At 48.6% G+C, this 25,458-nt stretch overlaps 1 protein-coding gene across 1 annotated transcript in view; it reads right to left on the bottom strand.

Annotated features, from left to right (window-relative positions):
* Nucleotides 1-2,138: 2,138 nt before the first annotated feature.
* The window catches only part of LOC118092887 (uncharacterized), a 35,347-nt gene continuing 12,027 nt past the window's right edge, over nt 2,139-25,458 (bottom strand). The window contains exons 9-20 of the mRNA XM_035131544.3: nt 25,287-25,409; nt 24,395-24,550; nt 22,406-22,459; nt 20,699-20,913; nt 18,840-18,916; nt 17,512-17,622; nt 15,297-15,386; nt 14,332-14,439; nt 7,773-7,894; nt 6,576-6,698; nt 5,550-5,592; nt 2,139-3,637 (exon numbers count right to left, since the gene is read on the bottom strand). Coding sequence (XP_034987435.3) covers nt 3,500-3,637; nt 5,550-5,592; nt 6,576-6,698; nt 7,773-7,894; nt 14,332-14,439; nt 15,297-15,386; nt 17,512-17,622; nt 18,840-18,916; nt 20,699-20,913; nt 22,406-22,459; nt 24,395-24,550; nt 25,287-25,409 — 1,360 coding nt within the window. The 3' untranslated portion in view covers nt 2,139-3,499. The remainder of the gene's footprint in view (nt 3,638-5,549; nt 5,593-6,575; nt 6,699-7,772; nt 7,895-14,331; nt 14,440-15,296; nt 15,387-17,511; nt 17,623-18,839; nt 18,917-20,698; nt 20,914-22,405; nt 22,460-24,394; nt 24,551-25,286; nt 25,410-25,458) is intronic.

Below are 25,458 nucleotides of genomic sequence, written 5' to 3'. Positions count from 1 at the left end.
TTGCCATTGTCTGACTATAGCAAGAAGGGAGAAACATTGAAGAAGCAGGGAGTGGCTATTTTAAACTTCTCCCTCTTCCATTCCTCAGGGGCATCATGTTACAGAGATAAAGGATGTGGAGCCCTCAGATGTTCCGCAGTACCTCCCCACATTCAAGAGTGATTGCATGAGGTGGAAAGGGGAAACTCCAGGGGGGTTGGCAAGCAGAGTGATCAGAGGCTCGGCACTTAGGAAAATAATAACCAAGAAGGAGGTTCTGAGCATGTGTCAAGTGTCTTTCTGACCAATTCCCACTCATCAAGAATTAGTGGGAGGTGGGCTTTCCAATCAGGCATAATTTGCAACAACAAAATGACCTCTCACTTAGGGGCTTGGCTACACAACCTCCTTGATAGCTGCTTTCAGTGGGACCAAATGGTTGATTCAGATCCTACTGAAAAAAACAGCTGAAAGCAACAGCCTTCATAAACTCATAAAGTGGGAAGAGATTAACCGTATCAAATTGCTGTCCCCCATCCATTGTGGCTTAACCTTCCCATCACTTTCTTTAACAACATAGCAGCTGTAATCCTAAAAGCCCTTTTCAAACACAGACTCCTGCTGGTTCTTACAAGCCAAAACTCAGCAACTTTAAGTCTCTTTTTCTCCCAAGACATTCAGAAAGCAATTCTCTGTTTAAAGATACACCAAGGAGAGCAAAGGACAAGGGAGACTGAACGAGCCAGGAAAGATTTCATGGTAGCAAAGGGTGAGATTTTAAAAGTAAAAACCAGCGCTCTGAATTGGGCCTGGAAACAAATTGGCAGCCAGTGCAGTTGGACACTTTCTCGCCGCCAGTTAACAATCTAGTTGTCACGCTTCACACATGCTGCTGGTTCTGAAAAGTCTTCAAAGGCAGCCCCACGTACAAAACACGGCAGCAGCCTAACCTGAAGGTTTGGACTTTGTACAGGCTTTTGCCTCCTTCCCAGGACGAGCAAAACCGAAACCACCAACTCAAGCAGAAAATAAAGAGCATTTGCCAACTGATGTTGCATGTCATGCCTCAGTTTGAGTATTTTCAGTTTAAGTACTCTGCGGACCCGTCTGGAACGGATTAATCCACTTTCCATGGGAAAGTTCGCTTCAGGTTGAGTACTCCGTGGACCCATCTGGAACAGATTAATCCACTTTCCATTACTTTCAATGGGAAAGTTTGCTTCAGGTTAAGTACGCTTCAGTTTAAGTACAAACTTCCAGAATCAATTGTGTTTGTAAACCGAGGTACCACTGTAGTTTAGAGACTACTTCACACCACCAGCTCCTGTGATATAGTTAGCCACAGTTGGAGAGGATTCTGTAAACTTCTGAAGGCAAAATGAGCAGGAGGATAAAAGGAGTGCATTTGTTTTGTCCAGTCTGTTCTTGAAGGAGTCATAGCGGTGTATTGGAAGAGATGAATGAAGAGAGCAGGTTAGCACCATACCACAATTGCTCCAGGAACAAAGATGGAGCAATGAATGCAATTTTTACCGTTGAATAGTAGGTTAGTTTCTATACTCATTAGCCATCCTCCACCCAGGCAAGCAATAGGCATCACTGGAACTTAAGGACACATTGCAGCCAGGCAAAAACACTCAGGGAGGGCGTAAGGGAAGGTTTGGGGGGGGGTGTTCCAAGAGAATTCCAAGGACCACAGAGGCCTTGGGGGGCACATTTGGCTCACCAGAGGAGCCCACCAGGGGTAAAGGTAAAGGGACCCCCAAGCATTAGGTCCAGTCGTGACTGACTCTGGGGTTGCAGTGCTCATCTCGCTTTTTTGGCCAAAGGAGCAGGCGTACAGCTTCCAGGTCATGTGGCCAGCATGCCTAAGCCGCTTCTGGCGAACCAGAGCAGCACACAGAAACACTGTTTACCTTCCCGCCAGAGCGGTACTTACGGTATTTATCTACTTGCCCTCTGATGTGCTTTCGAACTGCTAGGTTGGCAGGAGCAGGGACCGAGCAATGGGAGCTCACCCCTTCACAGGGATTCAAACCGTCAACCTTCTGATCAGCAAACCCTAGACTCTGTGACCACAGCGCCACCCGCATCCCACCGGGGGTAGCTCTAATCAAAGCATGAATTGCTGTTCTTCCAGAAATCCAGACAACAACAAGAAAGGCACACCCTTATTTTAATAATAATTATTTTCAATTAGACAGAACACAGGTGGTTCTACTATATACATTTCTGGATCAAAGGTACAACAGTTTGACATGTCCTCAAAGTTCTACACAGTGTAAATATGCTTGCTCCATGTCCAAAAGAACTCCAGCAGAAGCATTAAAAAAAATGCGGGAAACTTTACTGATTCCCCAGCCCCCTGGTTTTAAATATATAACCAAAAAGTATTGAAAAATAATAAAGGGGGGGAGAGAATAGTGTTTGCAAAACAACTTTCCTAACCAGGCCAAACTTGAGTTTTGCTTTCAAAAAGAAAAGACCAGAAGGAAACCAAGTGGATTCCATAGAACCAGAACAATTCGTCGGGAGGGCACATTTCCTCTCATGTGCGTTTCACTGGCTTGCAAAACACAACTGCAAAAAAAGGCCTTAAAGTGTGAAATGGAGAAGCAGCTTCTGCTTTGACATTTGGTGCCACAGGCATCATGCAACACCTTCGCCCTCATTTGCTTGAGAAGGGCTGACAAAAATAAGGTGGGGGGCAGGTGCTGTGCTCTGGGTTAACCCAGCAAACCCAGATGCAAGAGGAGGACACACCATGGCAAAAATCTATGAATGTGCTGTGCCAAACACAGGGCAGAAGCCTCATGCATCAAACTGGGTGAGACTTTATTGAGATTCATCACATACGGACAGAGAGGAGTTCATGTAGGCTGGGCATACATAGCACAGGTCTATAACAACTCTTGTGGGAGGAGGTTTCATGTTGCTTTCTCCTCTCAGCAATAAACCTCTGTATTCTCTAAACCAGGCACCCCCAAACTTCGGCCCTCCGGATGTTTTGGACTCCAATTCCCATCATCCCTGACTACTGGTCCTGTTAGCTAGGGATCATGGGAGTTGTAGGCCAAAACATCTGGAGGGCCGCATTTTGGGGGTGCCTGCTCTAAACCAAACGGCCCTCCAGCTGTTTTGGGACTACAATTCCCATCATCCCTAGCTAACAGGACCAGTGGTCAGGGATGATGGGAATTGTAGCCCCAAAACAGCTGGAGGGCCAAGTTTGGCCACCACTGCTCTAAACCTTCCAGATCAGGAGTGGGAAACCTGTGGTCCTCTAGGTGCTGGTGGATTCCAGCTCCCATTAGCTCCAGCGAGCACAGGCAACTGCCAGGAATTATGGGAGTTAGAGGTCATCAGCATCAGGAGGGCCGCAGGTTCCCTGTGCCTGTTTTTGATCCTGGAGAGCTCCACAGGGAAATTCAACCACAACTCCCAAACACACGTTTCCTCCAGGACTGCATTGCACAAAGCGGCTTCCAGGTGCCTTGATCGAGGAGCAGAGTGGCGCACGTCATCCAGAACTTTGCTGTCCGGAAGTAGCCAGAGGTGAGGGAAGCTGGCTGACCCTAGGGAGTCTCAGGCATAAGGAAGACTGTGAAATGGCTATAAAGCTGGAAACTTCATAATCTGCCCAGCCAAATGGTTTTGTCTGTGCAGGAAGGAAAAAAGAGGGGGGGTTAAAAATGGAATTTAAGAACAGGAATAAAAGGGGAATAGCAGCTCATTCTGGCCAGTGGTTTTCAAAGTACAGTGGTGCCTCGCTAGATGAATTTAATTCATTCTGTGAATCCATTCGTCTAGCGAAAAATTCGTCTAGCGAATCCCATAGGAATGCATTGAATTTATTTATTTATTTATTTTGCCCATAGGAACGCATTAATAGAATTTCAATGCACCCCTATGGGAAACCACGATTCGCTAGACGAATTTTTCACAAAACGAATTCGTCTTGCGAGGCAACCTCAGCTCGAAAAATCTCTTCGTTAAGCGAAAAATTAGTCTTACAGGGCATTCGTCTAGCGAGGCACCACTGTACACCCTTTGGTCCTTGGTAAGAAGGTAAGTCAGAGTGGGCCAGCTGTCCAAAACGAATACAGCTTTCTTAACACAACTGATGTTCCCTCACAACACACATCCACGGGGGAATATCCGGTGCTTCAGAAGCAATCTAATTAATTATAAGAGTATTTACATATGCCAACTCATGTGAAGCATCAAGGTGGGGTACAATGTATACAATAAACCATAAAACCCCATACAACCAGTACAAAACAATCATTAAAGTGAATCAAGGAAATTTAAGCAGCTGCATAGGCCTGTAGACATTAAATGGTATTCAGGAGAGGCCTGGAAGTCAAAACAAGAGAGGGCCTCTACTAAATATCCGCTGGAAGAGTCTTTCACAGCATGGCACCAGCCACACTCAACACCAGATTTCTACTTGAGCCTAGTAGGAATTCTGCAAGATGGCAAAGAACTAACAGCGCTCTTCTGGATGATCTCAGGGACAGCCTTTGGGATATCCTAGACCTCAAATTGTTTGAGCCTTTGTATATCAACACAAAAGTCTTGGACTTGAACTGGAAGCATACGGGCAGCCAGTGCATGTGGGGAATGCCATCGTTTTGTGAAAGTAAACGTAGTATTGACTCCTGCACATGCAGAAAATGAACTGTCCAATCTGCCTCCTGGGAGGAACTTTAGGGATGCCCGCTCATTCCTCACTGCCTCTTCTGCACCACCAATGTCCTTGAACCCACCCAAGTTATACTACCCATTACTGTGAAATCCTCTGTTACCAACAGTTTGACCACTCTTGGGGGAGACCTCATCGTGTGGCAATGCACACATCTAGTCCCACAAAAATAAAAGAGGGTCGCCATCGCCCCCCACCAAAGAATACAGTTCACCATCCCAGGTTTTAGCTTCAAACTAGATGCCAAGCCACACTCTAGCTGCTTTTGCTCTTAAATGCCCACCAACTCACTCTTTGTTAACTGCAACTGCATCTCTTGCAACAGTCTTAAAGAGCTGGGTGTTAGAAGCAGGGCTAACATTTGCACTGCACTGCCTCCAAGGCAAGTGGGAGGAGCAACCAATTCCTGGATAACGTTTTTCACGTGCCTCCTCCACAAGAGGTATGGAGGGACGTAACACGAGAACGGGCCTTTTCTGTGATGGCTCCCCGTTTGTCAAATGCTCTCCCCCAGGGAGACTCGCCTGGTGCCTTCATTGCATCTCTCTTCTCCAAGGCCTTTGGCTAATTAAACAGCCTATGGCCTTTTAAACTGGGGGCGGGGAGTTGTTGTTTTTGTTTGATACTATGTTGTGTATTTTTGTGTTTTCATATTGTAAACTGCCCTGTGGTGCTCAGATGAAATTAGATAAGCAGAACAGAAATTAGATAAATAAATAAAAGTTAATTGAATAACTTCCACTCATAGCTGCCAAGTTATCCCTTTTTTACAGGGATTTTCCCTTATGCTGAATAGGCTTCCTCGCGAGAAAAGCAAAAACTTGGCAGCTATGCTTCCACTGCAGAAAAAGAATCACATACTTACTGATTTTTGAAGGAATTTGCTAACCTGCTTTGCCCACGGACACCTGAAAGAAAGGGAAGGGGGAGGCAAGATGAGGGTCGCCCTCCTCTTGAGGCAAACCACCTTCTCATTTTTTAGCTTTCCATTTGCATCAACCAAAGAAGCTGTGTACCAACAACTCATCACATGGGAGTCTCAAAGATGCCCACAGGTGCCACCACAGGTAAGTCCAGGTCCTGTGTCAATGCCCAATGTGCTTACCCCAACAGCAGGACCTCGAGGAGGGCTTCTAAACACACAGGGCAGCTGATATAGGGAAAGATCCCATGTCTGGGTCCCAAGCCACTGAGGGAAGGGGTGGAGAACCTTTGGCCAAAGCCAGCCCCTCCAAGCCTCTTTATTTAGCCTGCAGGAGTCCCATAGCTGTCAAGTTTTCCCTTTTACCACGAAGAATCCTATTCGGCATAAGGGAATTTCCCTTTTAAAAAAGGGAGAACTTGGCAGCAATGTGCAGGACTCAGTCCCAAACCACACCCCTTCTTCAGCTACATACGTCCTGGAGTGTTTCTGCCTGCCTGGAATGCGTTCTTGAACTCTGATGGTGACTCCTGTTTATTTACTTGTTTTACAAAGTTATTTAAACTGCTTCACAGCCTGAAGCCATTGAAGCAGATTACAAAATTAGATGAAATGCCCCCCAAAAGCTCTAAAAACCACATCTACAACTCTAATAGCAATAAAAACATTTCTATACGTGTATAATCAATACACCTACCTATATGGAAAATAGAGGTCCGTTTGGGTGTAGGAACTAGCCTCCCATACAAAGATAACACTTACATTCATTCCTGTGCATAAACATTGCCTCTGGCCCTGCCTACCACTGACATGCAGCCCCCAGGAGGGAATGTGGCATTCAGGTTGAAAAACCTTCCCCACTCCTGATTCAGGGCTTTTGTAATTGGCACTCTGATTTTCCCTCTTGGAAAACTGGGTTGCTGGGATGGGAGGAATGTAGCTGTGACCCCCATACACTGTGACACTCACATTGGCAGGTTTTCCACAATAATATTGATGATGGAGATGCCGACGGATGGTAAGTTTCTATCCCTGGACGTCAGGAAGAGGCACAGCAGCTCCCCCACATACTGAGCACCCCAGAGTTGCCACCTGAGGGGAAAAGAAAGGAATCAAGAGAAAAAGAAGGTCCCTGGCAGCATCTGCCAAAGTGGCAGCTTAGCCAAAGCCATTTTTCAGATTGTACCAGAGGTCCACAGGTGACACATGCTGGCCTTGCAATAGGTCCTGAGCATGCCAGCTCACACATCGTTGCAGAGCGAGTGGCACAGAGCAGCCTTCGCCAACTCATGCCCTCCAGGTGTTTGGGACTACAGCTCCCAGCCAGCACAGCCGTGTTTTGGACTACCATTTCCATCAGCCTCAGCCAGTGCAACCATTTTGGCTGGGGCTGATGGGAGTTCTACACTTTGAGGGCACCAGGTTGGCGATGGCTGACACAGAGAGAGAAAAGACCCAACTCTTTTGATAAACAAACACTCCCCTACGTGGTCAGCAAGCGCAGCTCACATAAGTCAGCAATGGTTGATGAGAAGGGATGAATCTACCATTTCCTTTCTGGCCCAGCAAAACAAAACTGAATTTGCCTCTAGAGACCGTCACTATAGTGAGCAATCAAGTGCACACCAAAAATCTGGCCTTGGGTAATAGAAGCGGATGAAAGTGCTCAGTAAATCCACCTTTCCGCACTCACAGACTTTTAGAGGCAAAGAGAGGAAGAGGGAATGCACTGAAATGTTTGGCATGAATGAATGATCCACAGGAAGACACATGAACATCTCACAGGCCAATCAGGATGGATGCTCAAGAATATATGACCTTGCTGCAAAAAAGGCCTGAAAGGATGCTCAGTAAGGACCAGACAGTCTGATTTCCATGTAAGCTTTGAGAAAGCAGATCAGCTTGGATGCTCTGTTAACAGGTGTCCAGAGGCCATCAAAAAGCAGCACAGAGTCTGCCTAGGCAGTCAGTGAGACCTTGCTGAGGTCTGCCTTAAGTCTCAAAAGCTGCTGGCCTAGAACCAAGAAATCAGGCAGGCAGGAGAGGAGAGGGGAGGGGAGGGGATGCAGTGATTTCTCATCTACGTCTGCTCTTGATGTGGCTCAGCCTTTCAGGATGGATCCCAAGAACAAGAAAACAGAGGAGGCTTAATAAATGCCAACTTACAATCCCAACATTTCTGCTTTATGGCAACAGAGGTCTGCAAGAAGCGAGGCAACGATGTTATGGACAGTCTTCTCGTGAGAAGCCAGAGACTCCAGCAGAAGCTTCAGAGCCCAGAGGTTACTCTGCAGAAAGGGAGAAGACAGAAATGCAGCAGTTTGGTTTTTTTTAAAAAAAATATATATTTATTAAAGTTTTTCAATTTAAGATTACAAATCATCACATCACATCATATCATAATACAATGTAGAAAAAAGAAAACATGAAAAAGAGGGGGGAAACAAAACAAAAAATAAAACAGAAAAACTGGAAATAATTCCAGGAAAAAAGAGGGGGGGAGAAAAAAGGAAAATACAATCTCATTTTAATAACTTTGTCATAACTTCGACTTCCCCACTCCCCCCTTCCAGAGTCTAATTATATCCCATCTTAGCAATTTTCCTGATTATACAAATCCAAAAACTAACCATTTAAATCTTAAAATAATACAGCAATTTGACAGCACATAACTGAAGCTGAACGCTGCAGGTTTCATTTTAAAAGGAAGCTTTCTTGAGCTGTAAAATTTAAGAATTACATATATATATATGTACATGTGTATGTGTGAGGGACAGGGGATATCGCGAAGTCCCTCCCCTCCTGAGTTCAAGCCCATCCCCGAGCACAGGGGAAAGCAGAGAGAGTTCCGATGCCAGTGGGGAAGCAGGAAGTCGGGTCCGAGGCTCAGGCAAGGTAGAGGAGCCAGGGTCCCAGGTGGGACAGGAAGGGGCGAATAAGGGGGGGAGACCCATCCCCCCAACTCCGGAATTACGCAGAAAGAGGAGGGGAAAGAGGATGGGTCTGCCAAAGCTTTTGTGTTGGAGAAAGACGCGCCAAAAGCCATTCGGAGGTTCTGAAACCGACTGACCACATCACTCCGTGTAAATAGCAATGACTTCAGCACTGTAAATACGCAGCACCAATAAAAGAATAAAATGCAGAGCTGCGTAGCGTCGTTACTCTGAAGTAGCCCACTCCGGCCACTGTGACAGCAACCTCCGAATCCTTTTTTGGGCTACTTTGGAGTTGCCGGGATGAGCGTGTCAGAGGCGGAGAGATGGCGGCAGATCGCGGAGCAAGCCCAGCAAGAACTGCAGCAGCTGTCGCTGCAGGCGCAGGGGGAATTGAAGGCAGCTAAAGAAGAGACTAAGAAGGTCCAGGACGACCGGCTACAACTTGCGGAACAGGTGAGAGCGCTACAGGAAAGAGAGCAGGAATTAAGGGCGGTGGCGGTAGACCTCCAAAACAAGCTGGATGCAGAGAAAAACAAGGCGGGAGGGAGGGGCACCCCAAGTCCAAGTGCTGCCAGGAAGGAGAGCCGGGACCCTAGTAAGCAAGTTCAATGGAGACCCGAGGGAATTTCAGGGCTTTGAGACTGAGATTGTGTATGCTCTTGAGCTGCACCACGATGAGTTCCCTGATGATGAGCACAGGGTAGCGTTTATTGTGGAGCACCTTACCGGGGCAGCCAGGGAGTGGCTAAGACCGTTAATCGCAACAAAGAATCCTTGCATGAAGAATGTCAAACTATTTCTAGAAGGTTTGAAAACGATGTATTCGTCCGATAGTCATATGGACCAGACTAAGGAGGAACTTCATAATTTACGCCAAGGAAATATGACAGTTCGCGCGTATTGGGCGAAATTCACCATGCTGGTGCACAGATTGGGGTGGGAACTAGAGTCACCCCCAATGCAAGCGGCGTTCTACTTGGGGTTGCATGAGGAGGTGAAGGATGAGCTCTCGAGAGGTCCAAAGCCCAGTAATATGGATCAGCTGAGCAGAGCGGCTCTGGCGGTGGGGGTGAGACAGGAATCCCGGTGGAGCGACAAGCAAGCAACGCGCGCAAAGCGGGCTTGGTTCCCACGGTCGCAGGAGAAGCCACTCCCCCAACAACCCTTTCAAGCCACGCCTGGGGCCAGCCAGGACCAGGAACCCATGCAGATTGATAGCGCGCGCGCGCAGGCTTTTCAAACCCCAGCGGCGCCAAGACGCAAGGAGGGAAGGGGTGGGAATTGCTTTCTCTGCAACTCCCCCCAGCATCTCGTCAGAGACTGCCCACATCGCAGGGAGTGGCAAGGAAAGGCGGGAACGGTTGTGCCCTCCCCCACTGAAGCAGCACCACAGCAGGGAAACGGGAAAGCCTGGCTGCAGGAGACAAGGGGCAGCAGCCAGGCACAGTCAGCAGACAACAGCCCCAACCCACCCACCCGCACAGAGAGGAGCAGAGCCAGCCCACCCCTCCCAGAGCAGGAGTGGTTCTAGAAGTGACGCTCACGCTCCCAAATGGCTATCCCCTGACGGTCCTCGCCCTAATTGACAGTGGGGCGTCAGCGAACTTCTTCTCGAGAAACTTTGCAGAAGAGCACCAGATCCAGCTTCTGCAGCTGGATTTTCCTCTGCACGTGGCAACCATTGACGGCAGAGAGCTGCTGGGAGGGGCCATCACTCATCAAACCCCCCCCCCATGAGGATGACGGTTGGAAGGCACTCAGAGACACTGGCATTCAACGTCACCACCATCTCAGACCCCCCCATCGTCTTGGGCATGAGCTGGCTGGCGCGCCACGACCCCTCCATCAGTTGGCACCAGAGATGCATCACTTTTGGATCGGACTTTTGCCTGGAACATTGCATGCAGCACCAACCAGGGGAGGGGCCTCCAATAGCCACGGTGGCCACCATGCACGTCAAAGGGGGTGAGGCGATACCCAAGCCGTACTGGGACCTGCAGGAGGTCTTCAGCGAAGCGGAGTCCGACCACCTACCCCCGCACAGGCCTTTTGACTGCCAGATCAACCTGGTGCCAGGGGCAACTATACCCCCAGCCAAGCTGTACGCCATGTCAGACCAGGAACTGGAAGATCTGCGCGCTTTCATCGACAAGAACCTCAAGCGGGGGTTCATCAGAGAAAGCAAGGCAGCAGGGGGCAGCCCGGTCTTCTGGGTGGACAAGAAGGACACGCAACAGCGCCGTCTTGTGGTGGATTTTAGACGGCTGAATTCAGTGACAGAGCCAGTGGCTTTCCCCATGCCCAGGGTGGATGATCTCCTGACAGCGGCACGCAGGGGCAAGATTTTCACCAAGCTAGACCTGAGGGGGGCGTACAACTTGATCAGGATCCGGGAAGGCGATGAATGGAAAACCACGATGTTCACGCCTCTGGGCTCCTTTGAATATCTGGTGATGCCCTTCGGGTTGCAAGGGGGCTCAGCATGCTTCCAGGCCTTCATGCACCACGTCCTGGGGTCCCTCCTCTTCAGGAAATGCTTGGTCTTCCTGGATGACATCCTTATCTATTCCGATGACCCAGTGCAGCATGTGAAAGACGTCAGGGAGGTGTTGCAGCGCCTGAAGGAGAACCACCTGTATGTGAAGCTGGAGAAGTGCAAGTTTCACACCAAGGAGGTGGACTTCCTGGGCTACAAGCTGTCAGACAAGGGGCTGGCGATGGACAAGGACAAGGTGCAGGCCATCCTGGACTGGCACAGCCCCAGGACGCGCAAAGATGCCCAACGCCTACTAGGCTTCGCCAACTTCTACAGGAAGTTCATCAAGAACTTCTCTCGCGTTACGGCTCCCATCACTGACTGCCTGAGAGGCAAGCAGAAGTTCAGGTGGACACCAGAGGCGCAAGCAGCGTTCGAAAGCCTCAAGAGGGTGTTCGCCTCAGACCAGAACCTGTTCCACGTGGTTCAGGACGCGCCCCTACGCGTGGAGACAGATGCTTCTGATAAAGCTGTGGGCGCCATTTTGTTGCAACTGGACGCCAACAGAGAGTGGAGACCCTGTGCCTTCTTCTCCAGGAAGTTGACCCAGCCAGAGCGAAACTACACGGTGTTTGATCGGGAACTTCTTGCGATCCACGCTGCGTTCCAGCACTGGAGACACTTCCTGGTGGGCACCAAGCACCCCATCCAGGTGTGCACAGATCACAAGAACCTGGAGTTCTGGAGAACTGCCAGGGTGCTCAACCAGCGGCAGATACGGTGGGCAGAGTTCTTCTCGAACTTCAACTTCTCCATACACTACATCCCGGGAGAGCAGAATGTCAGGGCGGATGCCCTCTCCCGCAAGCCAGAGTACATGGAGGAGGAGGCGCCACCGGCACCCAGGCACATTTTCCCCCCGTCAGCATGGTCCTGCGGAGCAGCAGTGGTGAGCGAGGCAGAACTCACAGCACTGACGGCAGCGGATGAATTTGCCAACCGCATCTTCAGAGAACTGAGAGGGGGGGGGAGCAGGCAAAAGACTTTGCAGCATGCAGGGGGCTGCTTTTCTACAAGGGTGCACTGTACCTGCCCACCACCCAGCTTAGACGTACGGTCCTCAAGCAGATGCACGACAACCCAACGGCGGGTCATTTTGGGAGGGACAAAACCGCTCACCTAGTCATGAGACACTTCTGGTGGCCAGGGGTGCGGGAAGATGTTCGAGACTATGTACGGGGCTGTGACACCTGCCAGCGGGCAAAGGTGGTCAGGGCACCACCAGCAGGGTTGCTGGAGCCCTTAGCCACACCACACAGGCCGTGGGAAGTGGTGTCCATGGACTTCATCACAGATCTGCCTTCTTCCAGGGGCAAGACCGCAGTGTTGGTGGTGGTGGACCTCATGTCCAAAATGTGCCACTTTATACCGTGTGCCAGGGCGGTCTCTGCAGAAGAGACAGCCAAACTGTTTGTTGACCACGTATTCCGACTGCATGGATTACCTTTAAGGGTTATTTCGGATCGTGGCCGCCAATTTGTTTCCAGGTTCTGGCGGCGGCTCATGAACCTCCTGCAGGTGGAGGTCAGCTTGTCGACGGCTAGACACCCGCAGACCAATGGACAGGCGGAGAGGGTCAACGCCATTCTGCAGCAGTACCTGAGATGCTACGTCAGCCAGCGGCAAACGGACTGGGTGGATCGCCTGCCACTGGCAGAATTTGCCTACAACAATGCGGTGCACGTCTCCACAGGGGTGTCGCCCTTTAAGGCCAATTACGGGCGCGACCTCAGATCTTTCCCAGAGAGGGAGGGGGAGGAGGAGGAGGAGGGCCCACAGGCTGAGGATTGGGCAGAGGAACTGGAGACGGTGCACCAGCAGCTCAGAGAACACTTGGAGAAAGCCAAGGAAGCGTACAAGAAGGGGGCAGATCGCCACAGGCGACCGGGGGAGGTCATTAGGGTGGGGGACAAAGTTTGGTTGTCCTCGGAGGGCCTTCCCATCAGAGGGAGGTGCAAAAAGCTGGCGCCCAGAAGGTTGGGCCCCTTCACGGTCACGCAACAGGTCAACCCGGTGGCATACAGGCTGGCACTGCCAGAGGACATGAGGGTGCACCCAGTGTTTCATAGATCGCTGCTGTCGCCGTACAGGGAAAGCAGCAGGCTCCGAGGCAACGAACAAACCCCTGAGGGAGGGGGGGAGAGGGACGGCAGGGAGCAACTCAATGAGGCCACGGCCATCCTGGACTCAAGGTGGGGGGCGGGGGGCCTGGAGTACCTCATGGCATGGGAGGATGCTCCACCGTCCCAGAATGAATGGGTCCCAGCCACTCAGATACAGGAGGAATTCCTGGTAGAAGAATTTCACGCCCTCTTTCCCCATAGACCCAAGCCCTGGCACATGGAAAGGGAGGGGGAGGGAGCACGGGAGAGCAGTTCACCATGGCGCTGGGAAGCGGAGTTTGAGGAACCAGAGGATGAGGTATGGGTGTCACCGAGATCCACCCAGTCAGAGGAAGGAGCAGATTGGCAGAACATTTTTACCCCTACCAGCTCTGACGCCACGGACTTTTTGGGATTCCCGTCCTCCCAGGCGGAAGGGGGGGGCTCGCAGGACTGGGGCTCGGAAAGCACTGAGTTCTTAGGCTTCCAGTCGTCACCGACACCTGGGGGGGACCTGGGGAGGGGTGAAGGAGAGCTTGGGAGGGGGGTGGATGTGAGGGACAGGGGATATCGCGAAGTCCCTCCCCTCCTGAGTTCAAGCCCATCCCCGAGCACAGGGGAAAGCAGAGAGAGTTCCGATGCCAGTGGGGAAGCAGGAAGTCGGGTCCGAGGCTCAGGCAAGGTAGAGGAGCCAGGGTCCCAGGTGGGACAGGAAGGGGCGAATAAGGGGGGGAGACCCATCCCCCCAACTCCGGAATTACGCAGAAAGAGGAGGGGAAAGAGGATGGGTCTGCCAAAGCTTTTGTGTTGGAGAAAGACGCGCCAAAAGCCATTCGGAGGTTCTGAAACCGACTGACCACATCACTCCGTGTAAATAGCAATGACTTCAGCACTGTAAATACGCAGCACCAATAAAACAATAAAATGCAGAGCTGCGTAGCGTCGTTACTCTGAAGTAGCCCACTCCGGCCACTGTGACAGTATGTATATATATATATATATATATATATATATATATATATATATATATATATATACACACACATACATACACACACACACACACACACAAACCCACAGAAACACTGCTATAGTAAGAAATATGCAGAATAACTTAAGATGGAAGATAATGAACACAAAAAAAAGCTTACCCCGAAAGCCAGCACAATTTCGAGGAAGGAGTGCAGGGAGTTGTGTTCCATCAGGATCATATGCCGAACTGCCTGGACCACAAAAATGAGCCCAGCTTCCGAGGGTGACTGGAAGGAGACAAATAGAATGGTAGAAAGGAACCAGTCAGAAACAAGGATGAACTGTTGAATGAATGAATTTGCTAGACAATCAAAATCCTTTTGACTAAATAGATGCCTGCTGATTAATCCAGGCAGCATTTTTTTAAAAAATTGAATTTGTTTTTCAATTTAAAAAACTGCAGATTGCAGCTGCCATTTTAGAAGAGGCATCTCTCCTTCTCTACCACCTGGAAGAGCATACTTCATTATAAGACAAGGCCTTCCCCGGCAAGAGCTAAACAAGTGGTTCCCCAAAGCAGAAGCCGCTCTGCAATAACTCAGAACAGGGCTTTTGGCGTGGCTGCCCCTGTTCTGTAGAACAGAATCTCCATCATGCTATGAGAGGTACAATTGAAGACATTTCTGTTCTTTCAAGCTTTCCCAGCAGCATGAACAAGTATCTGCCAGCGGTGTCTACACTTTGTATGGCTTTTAAAAATTTATCGGCTATTACTTTCTATGTCGTGCTTAACTGCTCTTATTGCATTTGTACATTGCCTTGGGCCAGGAGTAGATGGGGATTTGCAATAGACTGACCAGGGTTTTTGACTACAAAATGACCTTTCTCCACCTAAAGGAGGCTGCTGAAGTAAAAAGAATTAAGCAGGGAACATCTGTGTGAAGGACGGAGAGTTTAGAATTCCCAGGCTCAGGGACGCCCTGGTCTTTAATTCAAATTTTGCAGCTGGTTCTGGCTGGCAGATCAGGGTCTTAGCACAAAACAAAGTAGATCTGACAGGCGTGAAGGTTGGCTCACACCCTTTGGGCATAAAGAAGTCCAGAATCTCGGCTCCCCAAAGGGAACATACCAAGTGTATACTTACATCTTTGCCAAAGTGTTTTGAGAAGGTAACATTAGAGTGGGGATTTTTGGTGAGTTGTTCAACAATGCACCATGACTCTTCAGAGACCTCCTGCAAGTGAAGTCACCGCAATAATCAAAAGAAGAGCCTCAATACCCAGAGCAGCTCCCAGTCTTTCCCTCCTGCATGCCAGAGGACGTGCACTTTCAACATGCAATAATGTCCAACAATTTGTCTGCCTTGGATAGGGCTGTACTCCTACCAAACAAGTAGGCACGCAGTCTGTGGGTGCTTCTACATCCAGATTTCTTCCTGCAGACCCAGGTAGCCTCGGTGGCTAGAACTGGCTTTTACCATCTGCAACTGGTGTGACACCTTCAGCCATTCCTCGACTGGCAGAGCTTGACCACATTAGTTCAGGCACTGGTGACTTCCCAGACTGGATTACGGCAATGCACCCCAGGTGGGGCTTCTCTTGCACTTGAGCCAGAAACCGCAGTTAATGCAAAATGCTGCAGCGTGATTGCTGACAGGCGTGAGACCCCCATTCGCGTATAACACCCCTGCTCAGAGATCGGCACTGGTTGCTGCTTCGTTACTGAGCCAAGTTCCAAGTCTTACTACACTGGGCCCGCAGCTTATGCGAGGGTTGAGTTCCGGGGGTCCACATGCAAAGGCAAAAATGTATGAAGCCAGGGAGGCCCTGGAACCAGCCCCACCCTAATGCAACTGCCCCTACCTGTCCAGAGCAGGCCTTTGCCCTGCATCTCACTTACTAGTCACTGGGAAAGTCACACAAAGGTCCCGGGAGCGTCCCAGAGGCCTCATGCATCTTTCCCAGAGACCAGTAAGCAAGGCAGAGAGCTTAAAAAGTTCTTTACGTGACAGGTTTACCCCAGCTTCCATTTATTCATTTTTCAGCCCTGTGCCTAAAGTCATAATCATGTAAACAAATTAGGCATAAGTTGCAGGCCCACTGTTTTAGTTTAGCAGCTTGGGATCAGTTTATTTGAGGGATCGTCTTGGCATATATACATATACCCAGTCTGACACAGTTAGAGTGTCAGACTGGGTAGCTATATATATGCAGCTACACTTTGGAACTCCCTTCTGATTGACACCATGCAGCCCCTTTCATTGTACTCTTCTCAGCACCTGATAAAAACATTTTTGCTCAGGCATGTGTATCAAGACATGAAGAAACTGACATGTGTTTTCATCTGTTTTTAGCTTAGCTGTTGATTTTAATTTTATTTTGATTTTACAAAAAATACACCCGTTTTTAAATTCACCTTTTATCGACCATTTTAATGTTTGCTTTATTTTTGGTAAACCGCTTAAAGGTTCTCTTTGCAATCCAGCATGACAAAGCCGCTTCTGGCGAACCAAAGCAGCACATGGAAACGCTGTTTACCTTCCCGCCGTAGTGGTACCCATTTATCTACTTGCACTCTGACATGCTTTCGAGCTGCTAGGTTGGCAGGAGCTAGGACTGAGCAACGGGAGCTCACCCCGTCACGGGGATTCGAACCGCCAACCTTCTGATCGGCAAGCCCTAGGCTCTGTCGTTTAACCCACAGCGCCTCCCGCGTCCCGTCATTATGCAAGTATCTGGCTACTAATTCAATTCTGCATCCAATTCAAAGTGCTGGTTTTGACCCATAAAGCCTCATGTGGCTCAGAACCGCAATACCTCAAGGACCACCTCTCCCCCTATAATAGTGACCCGGACCCTGCAATCATCCTCTGAGATGCTTCTTCTGTGTGCCTCCTCACAACACAAGAACAAGCCTTTTCAGCAGCAGCTTCCCAGTTGTGACATGCTCTCCCCAGGGAAGCTTACCTGGCACCATCATTACGTAGCTACAGGCACCAGGCAAAAGCATTTCTTTTACTCTATGCCTTAGGCTTTTATCTATGGCTTCCTTTAGTGGATGGGGATGTTTTATTCCTGCCATTTAAGAACAGGATTATCTTTTTATTTCATGCCAGCTTTAATGTATGTGTGTTTGCTTGCTTACTGTAAGTCGCTTTTTGGTACCTTGGTAAAAAAAGGTGACTAATAAATTTAAAATAATAATTGGAATGGTGTAGTTGGGGTACTGAGGACTAGAAAGGATGGGTCATTAAAGGTACCTGGTGAGTTTATGGCAGTCCAGGAATCATCACCTCTGACATGATAGCAAGATACATGCCCTCCCACCGAGGAATAATATCCCTGAGTCAATGGTGTTACCTGTTGGAATTCCTGGGATGGTTCTTTAAAAGTGATGGCTGTCAGGTTGCCATCTGCTCCCACAACAGGGTGGCTGGCAAAAACTTTGATCACAGAACTCCAGCATTTGGGCTGAAAAACACAAATCGGGGCTGATTTGGTACCAGAAATCAAAATAGGATTTTCCCAGAGGTTATTCAAAAGTAATCACTCTTTTAAGAGAGAAGAACACAGGGTTGAGCCATGGCATTTATTTCATAGCTAGTTTATTTATTTGTAAGGAATATACCTTTCAGCATGGCAGGACCTACACTTGGGAACTCCCTGCCAATTGACCATGCAGGCACCTCTGCTGTACTCTTCCCAGAGCCTTATTACCCTCCTTTGAAATCCCTCCCCTTCCTCCAAGGAATTGAGGCAGGCAACTGGCCATCCCCATCTCCCCTCTGGGTTGCTGGATAGCGAATTAAGTGGGATAATTCATAGGTTTGCCCATTCTCCACTCTCTCAGCCTAACCTCAACTACACAGGGTTGTTGAGAGGCTGGGTCCAGGTCCCCTTAAGAGCAAGGAGCTGCAGCTAACCCTGATGACCTCCACTTCCAGACCTCTTTCTTCGCTTTCGCCGGGGGGGGGGGGGACCCACAGTCTGCCCTGCGAAATAAATCATATCCAAAAGACCACATCCATTCACTGTAGAAGCAGAAGATAGGCTTCAGAGTGGAAGTGGACATCTAAAGGCAGGGAAGCTTTTAAATGTTTGACAGACTATTGTATTTTAATATTTTGTTGGAAGCTGCCCACAGAGTGGCTGGGGAAACCCAGCCAGATGGGCGGGGTATAAATAAATTATTATTATTATTATTATTATTATTATTATTATTATTAGTGGAAAGCACTTCTGTTTTCAAATGAGTCTGCCATTTTCTGGATGGAGAGGGAAGCACACATGTACATGCAGTTCTGGACCACTGGATGACAACCTGCAGGGCGGAAGAGGCCAGGGCTGGGCAATAGCTGGCTTTCAACATCGTGATATATCAATATATCACAGTGTCTGAAATAAGGATGGAGCTACCGTATGTAGAGGCATTGGCTGGTTTCACGTTGTGATTTTTGCATAGCACACACACACAATGATTTGCAATATATTGCCAGGCCAAACATTATGAAACCAGTATCACAATATGTATTTCAAACCAATATCACAATATGGGGCAATCTATCAATATATCACCCGGCCCTAGAAGAGACCCATAGGCCACCTTCGCCAACAGCCCCAATATTGGGCCAAGGCGTTTGGGGAGGGGAAAGGTTAACTGCCACAAAACTAATAAAACTGGTACTCACACTTGTATACAACAATACGTTGCAGTAGAACAGCTTGAACATCTGTTTGAGCAGAACAGGTAGTCTCACAGGAATGCCTAGAAAGAGGGGACAGCTAAAAATCACACCCTATAAAGCAACAGCTGCCAACTTGGTGCCAGCATGCTTGTCACTACCTCCTCTACATTGCAGGCATTAGACTAGATGAACACAGAATCAGAGTTATAGAAAGAATTGGGGTTGGCTTGGTGTCCCCCAAGTCCATTATTAGTCAGAGCTTAATGGATGGAGGCAGGATCCAGTGAAAGTAAGGCGGATCTTTATTTTCCTGTATTTGCAACAGAAGTCCCCCCACCCAGCCTTTGGTAGGAGGCAAGGACCCAGAACAAAGGTGAGCAACAGCTTTTAAACAGCCCCTTAGTCAAAGACCACCCAAAAAAAGCACATACACATGTCACAGGAAGAAGACCTGCAGCCAATGGGAAGCCAGCCAATGTTGCAGAAGGTGGTCCCCACTCTGCTCTGCACTGGCAAGGGTCCCCGAGCGGGCGGCAGGGGTCCATGGGCCGATTAAATGACCCCCGTGGGCCCATGGGCCTTAGGTTGCCGAACCCTGGTCTGGACCATTCTTCTGAGATGGTAAATACCTTAATTCTTGAATCCAGGTCACAGGCCTACGCAATTCACACACAAAATATGCCCTTAAGGCAGGATCTGAAGGATTTGCAAGTGAAAAAACTGGGAAAGGTTTTTCCAAGACATTTCCTTCTTCAGAGGAAATATTTGGGGTCTTTAGGAGTGGCAAGATGGTTTTGGGATTGTTCTGTATGCATAAGTAGAGTGTCTACTTTTCAGGGAAATATTCCGCAATTTAGAAGGGTGAAGATTTGTTTTCTGTGGAGTGTGGGCCACTAAGTGTGTGCACTTTAACATTATTATAATAGAAATGTAGGGTCAAAAGGGACCCCAAGGGTCATCCAGTCCAACCCCCTGCAATGCAGGAATCACAGCTAAAGGATCCCTGACAGATGGTCATCAGACTTCTGTTCAAAAAACCGCCAATGTGGGAGAGACCATCACCTTCAAAGGAGCTCCACTGGATCCCTTCCAGCTCTACAATGTTATTCTAGTGACATCCATGGATGTAAATACCCACTCACATCTTCATAAAACACGAGAAGCTGTTTGCCTTGGCTCAACCTCTCCTACACTGAAAAACCACCACAACTCTAAAACAACCCCACATTTCACTACGGTAGATGTATTGGACCCTCCATCCTCCCATCTCTTCTGGGCAGAGGAAGGATGCAAAAAGCTTCTGTAAGAGAGACTGTGGCGGTAGCTGACGTAGGTGCTTCCCCCACCAAGTAATGCAGGTGAGAAAAAGGGTTTGGATTTGATATCCCGCTTTATCACTACCCTAGGGAGTCTCAAAGCAGCTAACATTCTTCTTTCCCTTCCTCCCCCACAACAAACACTCTGTGAGGTGAGTGGGGCTGAGAGACTTCAGAGAAGTGTGACCAGCCCAAGGTCACAAAGCAGCTGCATGTGGAGGAGTGGGGAATCAAACCCGGTTCACCAGATTACAAGCCCACCACTCTTAACCGCTATACCACACTGGCTGGTGGGGCACTATTTGGTAGTCCTGTCTACTTTTCTGCTCTTTGTAAATGTGTCAGACATTTTGTTATCTCCCCCGCCCCCAAGAAGCAAAAGGAGGAGAGTACCTCACCCATCTGACTGGTTTGCCTCAGCCATTCTGGGTGGATTCCAACATATATAAAAACTTAATAAACAAACATTGGCCACCCTTCATGAACCACACTCAGAGAGATGCTCCATAGGCAGCAGAAGCAGTAACGAGACCGAAGGATACTTGCCCGCTGCACCCCACAGCACAGAGCCCTCCATGTCATTTCCCAAGGGAGCCTGTCCTGATCGGAACATCTTCATGTAGACCTCGAATTGGAGCCCGGAAAGGCGGCAGGCCGCACAGCAGCTTCTGGGGTAGACAGTAAACAGTGCCTGCGCAGCGCCCGCAAAATCTCCACTTTTGCACAGGTAGAAGGGGACCTTGTCCTGCCACTTCTGTAACCTAGAAGTTGGGCAAATGAGAGGCAGCAAATACTAAAGGCAAACTGATTGCAGCAAAATGCACACACAGAGAGGGGTCCAGTGGCATATGAACAATATTTATTGTTGCATTAAGGGGAAGAGTCATAGCCAAACAGCAGAGCATCTGCCTGGTGTGCAGAAAATCCCAGGTTCGATCCCTGATGCCATCTCCAGGTAGGGCCGAGAGAAACTCCTGTCTGAAACCTTGGAGAGCCACTGCCAGTCAGCGTAGACAGCACTGAGTTAGATGGAGCAACAGTCTGGCTCGGTACAAAGCAGCTTCCTACAGTCCTTTAAGACTATAGTCCAGTGTTTCTCAACCTTTTTTGGGCCACGGCACACTTGTTCCATGAAAAAAATCACGAGGCACACCACCATTAAAAAAGTTAAAAAATTTAACTCTGTGCCGCCCTATATTGACTATATAATTATGACTGTAATTTATTCTGTATCTCTTCCTCTCCCCGCTTTTTAAATACCAGTAAATGAAGCCAAAAGAGAGACAACAGTGCTTAAATGCACAGATGTTTAAATGCACTTACTTGCAGGCATGCTAAGGTAGATTTCATTCGGAGGGAGGGGAGGAGAGGTGGAGAGAGGGAGAAGGGGAAGGAGCGCAGCCCAGAGCCGGCTCCACTCGCACTCTATTGTTCCAGGCACCAAGGCGAGTGGGGGTGGGGAGAGAAAGAAAGAAGCTGCAGGGAAATAAAGCGGCAGTTGCTTACACGCGCGTAAACGGGTGCCGCTTTATTTCCCTGCACGGAGGAGGGAGGAAAGCTCCGTGAGGGAAAAGCCCCGTGCATCCCCTCTCCCTGGACTGAAAGAAAGCCGTAGCTGCTTACATGCGAGTAAGCGGCTGCTGCATTCTTTCCCTGCAGGGAGGAAACCCCCGCGTGTCCCCTCTTCCTGCACGGAAAGCAAGCGGCAGCCGCTTACATGCGAGTAAGCTGCTCCTGTTTTCTTTCCCTGCAGGGAGGAATGTCCTGTGAAAGATTGGCGGCCGCCAGGCGTCGCGGCACACCAGCCAGCGTCGGGCGGCACAGTACTGTGCTGCGGAACAGCGGTTGAGAAACGCTGCTATAGTCCACCTAAAGAGGTGTCCTAAACTGCTACCGGTAGGTAGAAATATGTAACCGTTAAGAAAAAGGAAATGTAGGCAGCCAAGAGCCTTTCAAATTAGCGAAGAGTCCATTTTGCACACCCTTTTCTGTTTCAGTCGGTGGGCAATGTCCCAGCCCAATGTTCCAAAATCCCACCAGGCTTGGAAACTCTTGGGCCTCACTAAAACCTTATCTCCTCACTTCCTAATTCAGTAAAGACAGGGCCACTGTTGTTTATTGAGAGCCCCAAGCTATGATTCCCCTGGTTTTAAAGATTTTAGGTGTGCAAGCTTTAAACAAAATCCCACCAGTAAACAGAAGATTAAAATAAGCCCTCCACGGAGAGTTGTGCAGCAATTTCAAATCGCTTACCGCTTGGAATCATTGCATTTCACCACCTTCAAATAACGGACCAGCTCCTTGTATCTGGGGGAAGAATGAAAGGTGTTAGGACAGGGATGGAGGGCGATGACCCGTGGACCCAGTGATGAAGGATCCCCAAGTGGTTGCAACAGAACTACTCCAAAGGGCATGGGGTAATGCCATAGGACAGGCATCCCCAAACTTCGGCCCTCCAGATGTTTTGGACTACAACTCCCATCTTCCCCGACCACTGGTCCTGTTAGCTAGGGATCATGGGAGTTGTAGGCCAAAACATCTGGAGGGCCGCAGTTTGGGGATGCCTGCCATAGGAAGATCTGATGCAGGCTGCATTTGCATGTCAGGAAAGCCAAACCATGGCTTAGTGCAAAAGCACTGGCTGCCAAGGAGGAGATTTATTCCCTCCTCATCACCCTCACAGCTTTCAGGCTTAGTGTGGTGTAGCTAAGCCGAGGCTTGGCTGAGTGTGTCACCTGAACTTGAAATCCTTAAGCTCCCTCCTCCTTAAACATGATCAATAGTCAAGATTTGTTCTTGGCTACGTGTTGTGGTTAAGAAGGAAACTGTGGAACCTGCTCCCGCATGAAGCAGTGACAGCCGCCAACGTAAAAGGCTTCCAAAAAAGGACTGGACAAGTTTGTGGAGGCTAATGGCTGCCGGCCATCATGACTCTGCTCTTCCTCCACAGCCAGTGGCAGTAATGGTTCACAGAATCGTAGAATTGCAGAGCTGGAAGGGACCTTGAGGGTCATCTAGGCCAACTCCCTGCAATGCAGGAATCTTTTGCCCAACATGGGGCTCAAGCCCACAATCCTCAGATTCAGAGTCTCATGCTCTACCACTGAGCCATCCAGGTTGGCGCTGGGAAGAAGGCTCTTGGCTCAGGTCCTGCTTAAGTCATCCATTTGCCACAGTCACCCAGGTGAACACTGTAAGAACAGGATGCTGGACTAGATGCTAGATAGGCCATTGGCTCTTCTTCATGTCCTTATGAGATATCAGGTTCAGAGAAGACTCTAAGCCAAATCTTGGTTTAGCTAACCTGCTGCATTGAGCTAAAAGGACCAGGGAGCTCCTCTATGGCAGCCGACACGTCTGCATGGTCCCAGAAAATCATACTTTGGCTTACCACGATGTGTGAATCAGGCAACACTAGCAAAAAGAATAGTGTTTTCAACACACAGCCCCAAAGAGATCCCCTCCCCCAAGATGGTCATGTTCCTCTGGGGCTTTATTTTATTTTTTAAAATACAATTTTTAATTCTCCAATGATATTCCAAAGCATTTATCATCATACATAGTTTCTTCTTGACTTTCCACCCCTCCTTTCCTGATGTTAGTTTTTTACTTCTTTTTTATTAGCTGTTTTTTATAATCTCTGGGGTTTTATCTAAGAGAAAATATTGCCAGCACTCGTGGTTACAGTACTAAATATTCAATCGGAGAGCAAATTTCCACTCACAACGAGCTTTATTTATATGGATGATTTAGCACCAACATCAGGCAAGTTTATGAAAGGTGGCAAACACCTTCGAGACAAGACCCTGCAGAAACTGGAAATGAGCAGATGGCATGCACAGGTAACCAGGGAGGGTGATATTCATCGAGCGAAAGAGCCGTGGCTCAGTGATAGAGCAATTGCTTTGCATGCAGAGGAACCCGAGCTCGACCCCCAACAGCATATTCAGGTTGGAAGGAGACTGCCCCCTTTACCGCACCGCGATCTTCAGATGAAGGGCGGTATACAAATTTAATAAATAATAATAAAACCCTGGAGAGCCACTGACAGCCAGTGCAGGCAATATCCAGCTATATGGATCAAGGGTCTAACTTGGTGCAAAGCAGTTTGCTAGGTTCTTTTATCTGCCTGTGAGTTTTTCTCAGGGGGATCTGAACAACTGTAGTTGGAGATCAAATGTCAGGGCTAGTCTTGCTTTTTGGTGCCATTTCTTATGCTCCCGCTGTTCCATGGGTACTTACTGCATGCAACCTTCCATCCTTTCAATTCGCGCCTCTACTACTGAAACTGTTTCACAAAGGCATTCTTTCTTCCCTTTCAGCATCCGTTGGCCAGTAACATTTTGTCCTTTTAAGACGGAGACCAGCAACAAGTGATCCCAGGGAGCGAAATTCAGGCTGAAATGAATAAGAGGTCGTGTTTAGGCAGGTTTTAGGATCAAATCACAGCGAGCAGTACGCCAGGAATCTTGTCACCCTTGCTTCAAGTCACAGGCTAACTGCCGCGAGTGTGCTCCCAAAAGACCACACTGGCAATAGGGCAATGGCAGCCAATACTGCGGCAATGAGGGTTTTTTTTTAAAAAAACCACAGACTTGCACTGGTTTCTAATGTGATATTGAGCCACGTTCAAGGTGTTATGATTAGCATATAAAGTTCTTAACAGCTTTGGAGCTATTTACCTGCAAGATTGCCTTACCCATATATGCCCCCTCAACTGCTTCGATCTGCAGAACTGGCACTATTTACTGGTGCCACACAATACGTGTTCCTACACTTTGGAAGCCCCTGCCTGTTGACATCAGGCAAGTGCCATCTCTGTGCTCTTTTCGGCACCTGCTAAAAACATTTTTATTCAGACAAGCCTACTCAAGTATGAGGAATGCTGACGTGTGTTTTAATCTGTTTTTAGCTTATCGCTGATTTTTAAAAAATAATTTTAAACAGCTGTTTTAAACTGTTTTTATTGATAGTGTTATCGTTTTATTCTTTTTGTACACCGCTTTGAGGTTTGGCTTCTTCCAATCATGCGGTATATACATTTTGTGGCATAAACACGCAAGGTGGGAAACCAAAAATATTGAGAATATATTCCTTTCAGATCCAAACACACAGTTCAAGCAAGGAAGCATACCTATTTGAGAAGATATGGCAGTGAACCGGGAAAGGAATGGAGTGGTAAAACATGGTAAGCTTGTCATACAAAGGTTTCGGAAAGTCATTCAGCACCAGCAGCCTCTGAAGTCGTCGTGTGATTCTGAAAGGTAATGACTAATTAGAAAAAAAAAGAAGCACCTTTGAAGCAG

This window comes from Zootoca vivipara, chromosome 13 (assembly GCF_965207765.1).
Source record: "Zootoca vivipara chromosome 13, rZooViv2.hap1.1, whole genome shotgun sequence".
NCBI lineage: Eukaryota > Metazoa > Chordata > Lepidosauria > Squamata > Lacertidae > Zootoca > Zootoca vivipara.
This window is presented reverse-complemented; position numbering and strand designations above follow the sequence as displayed.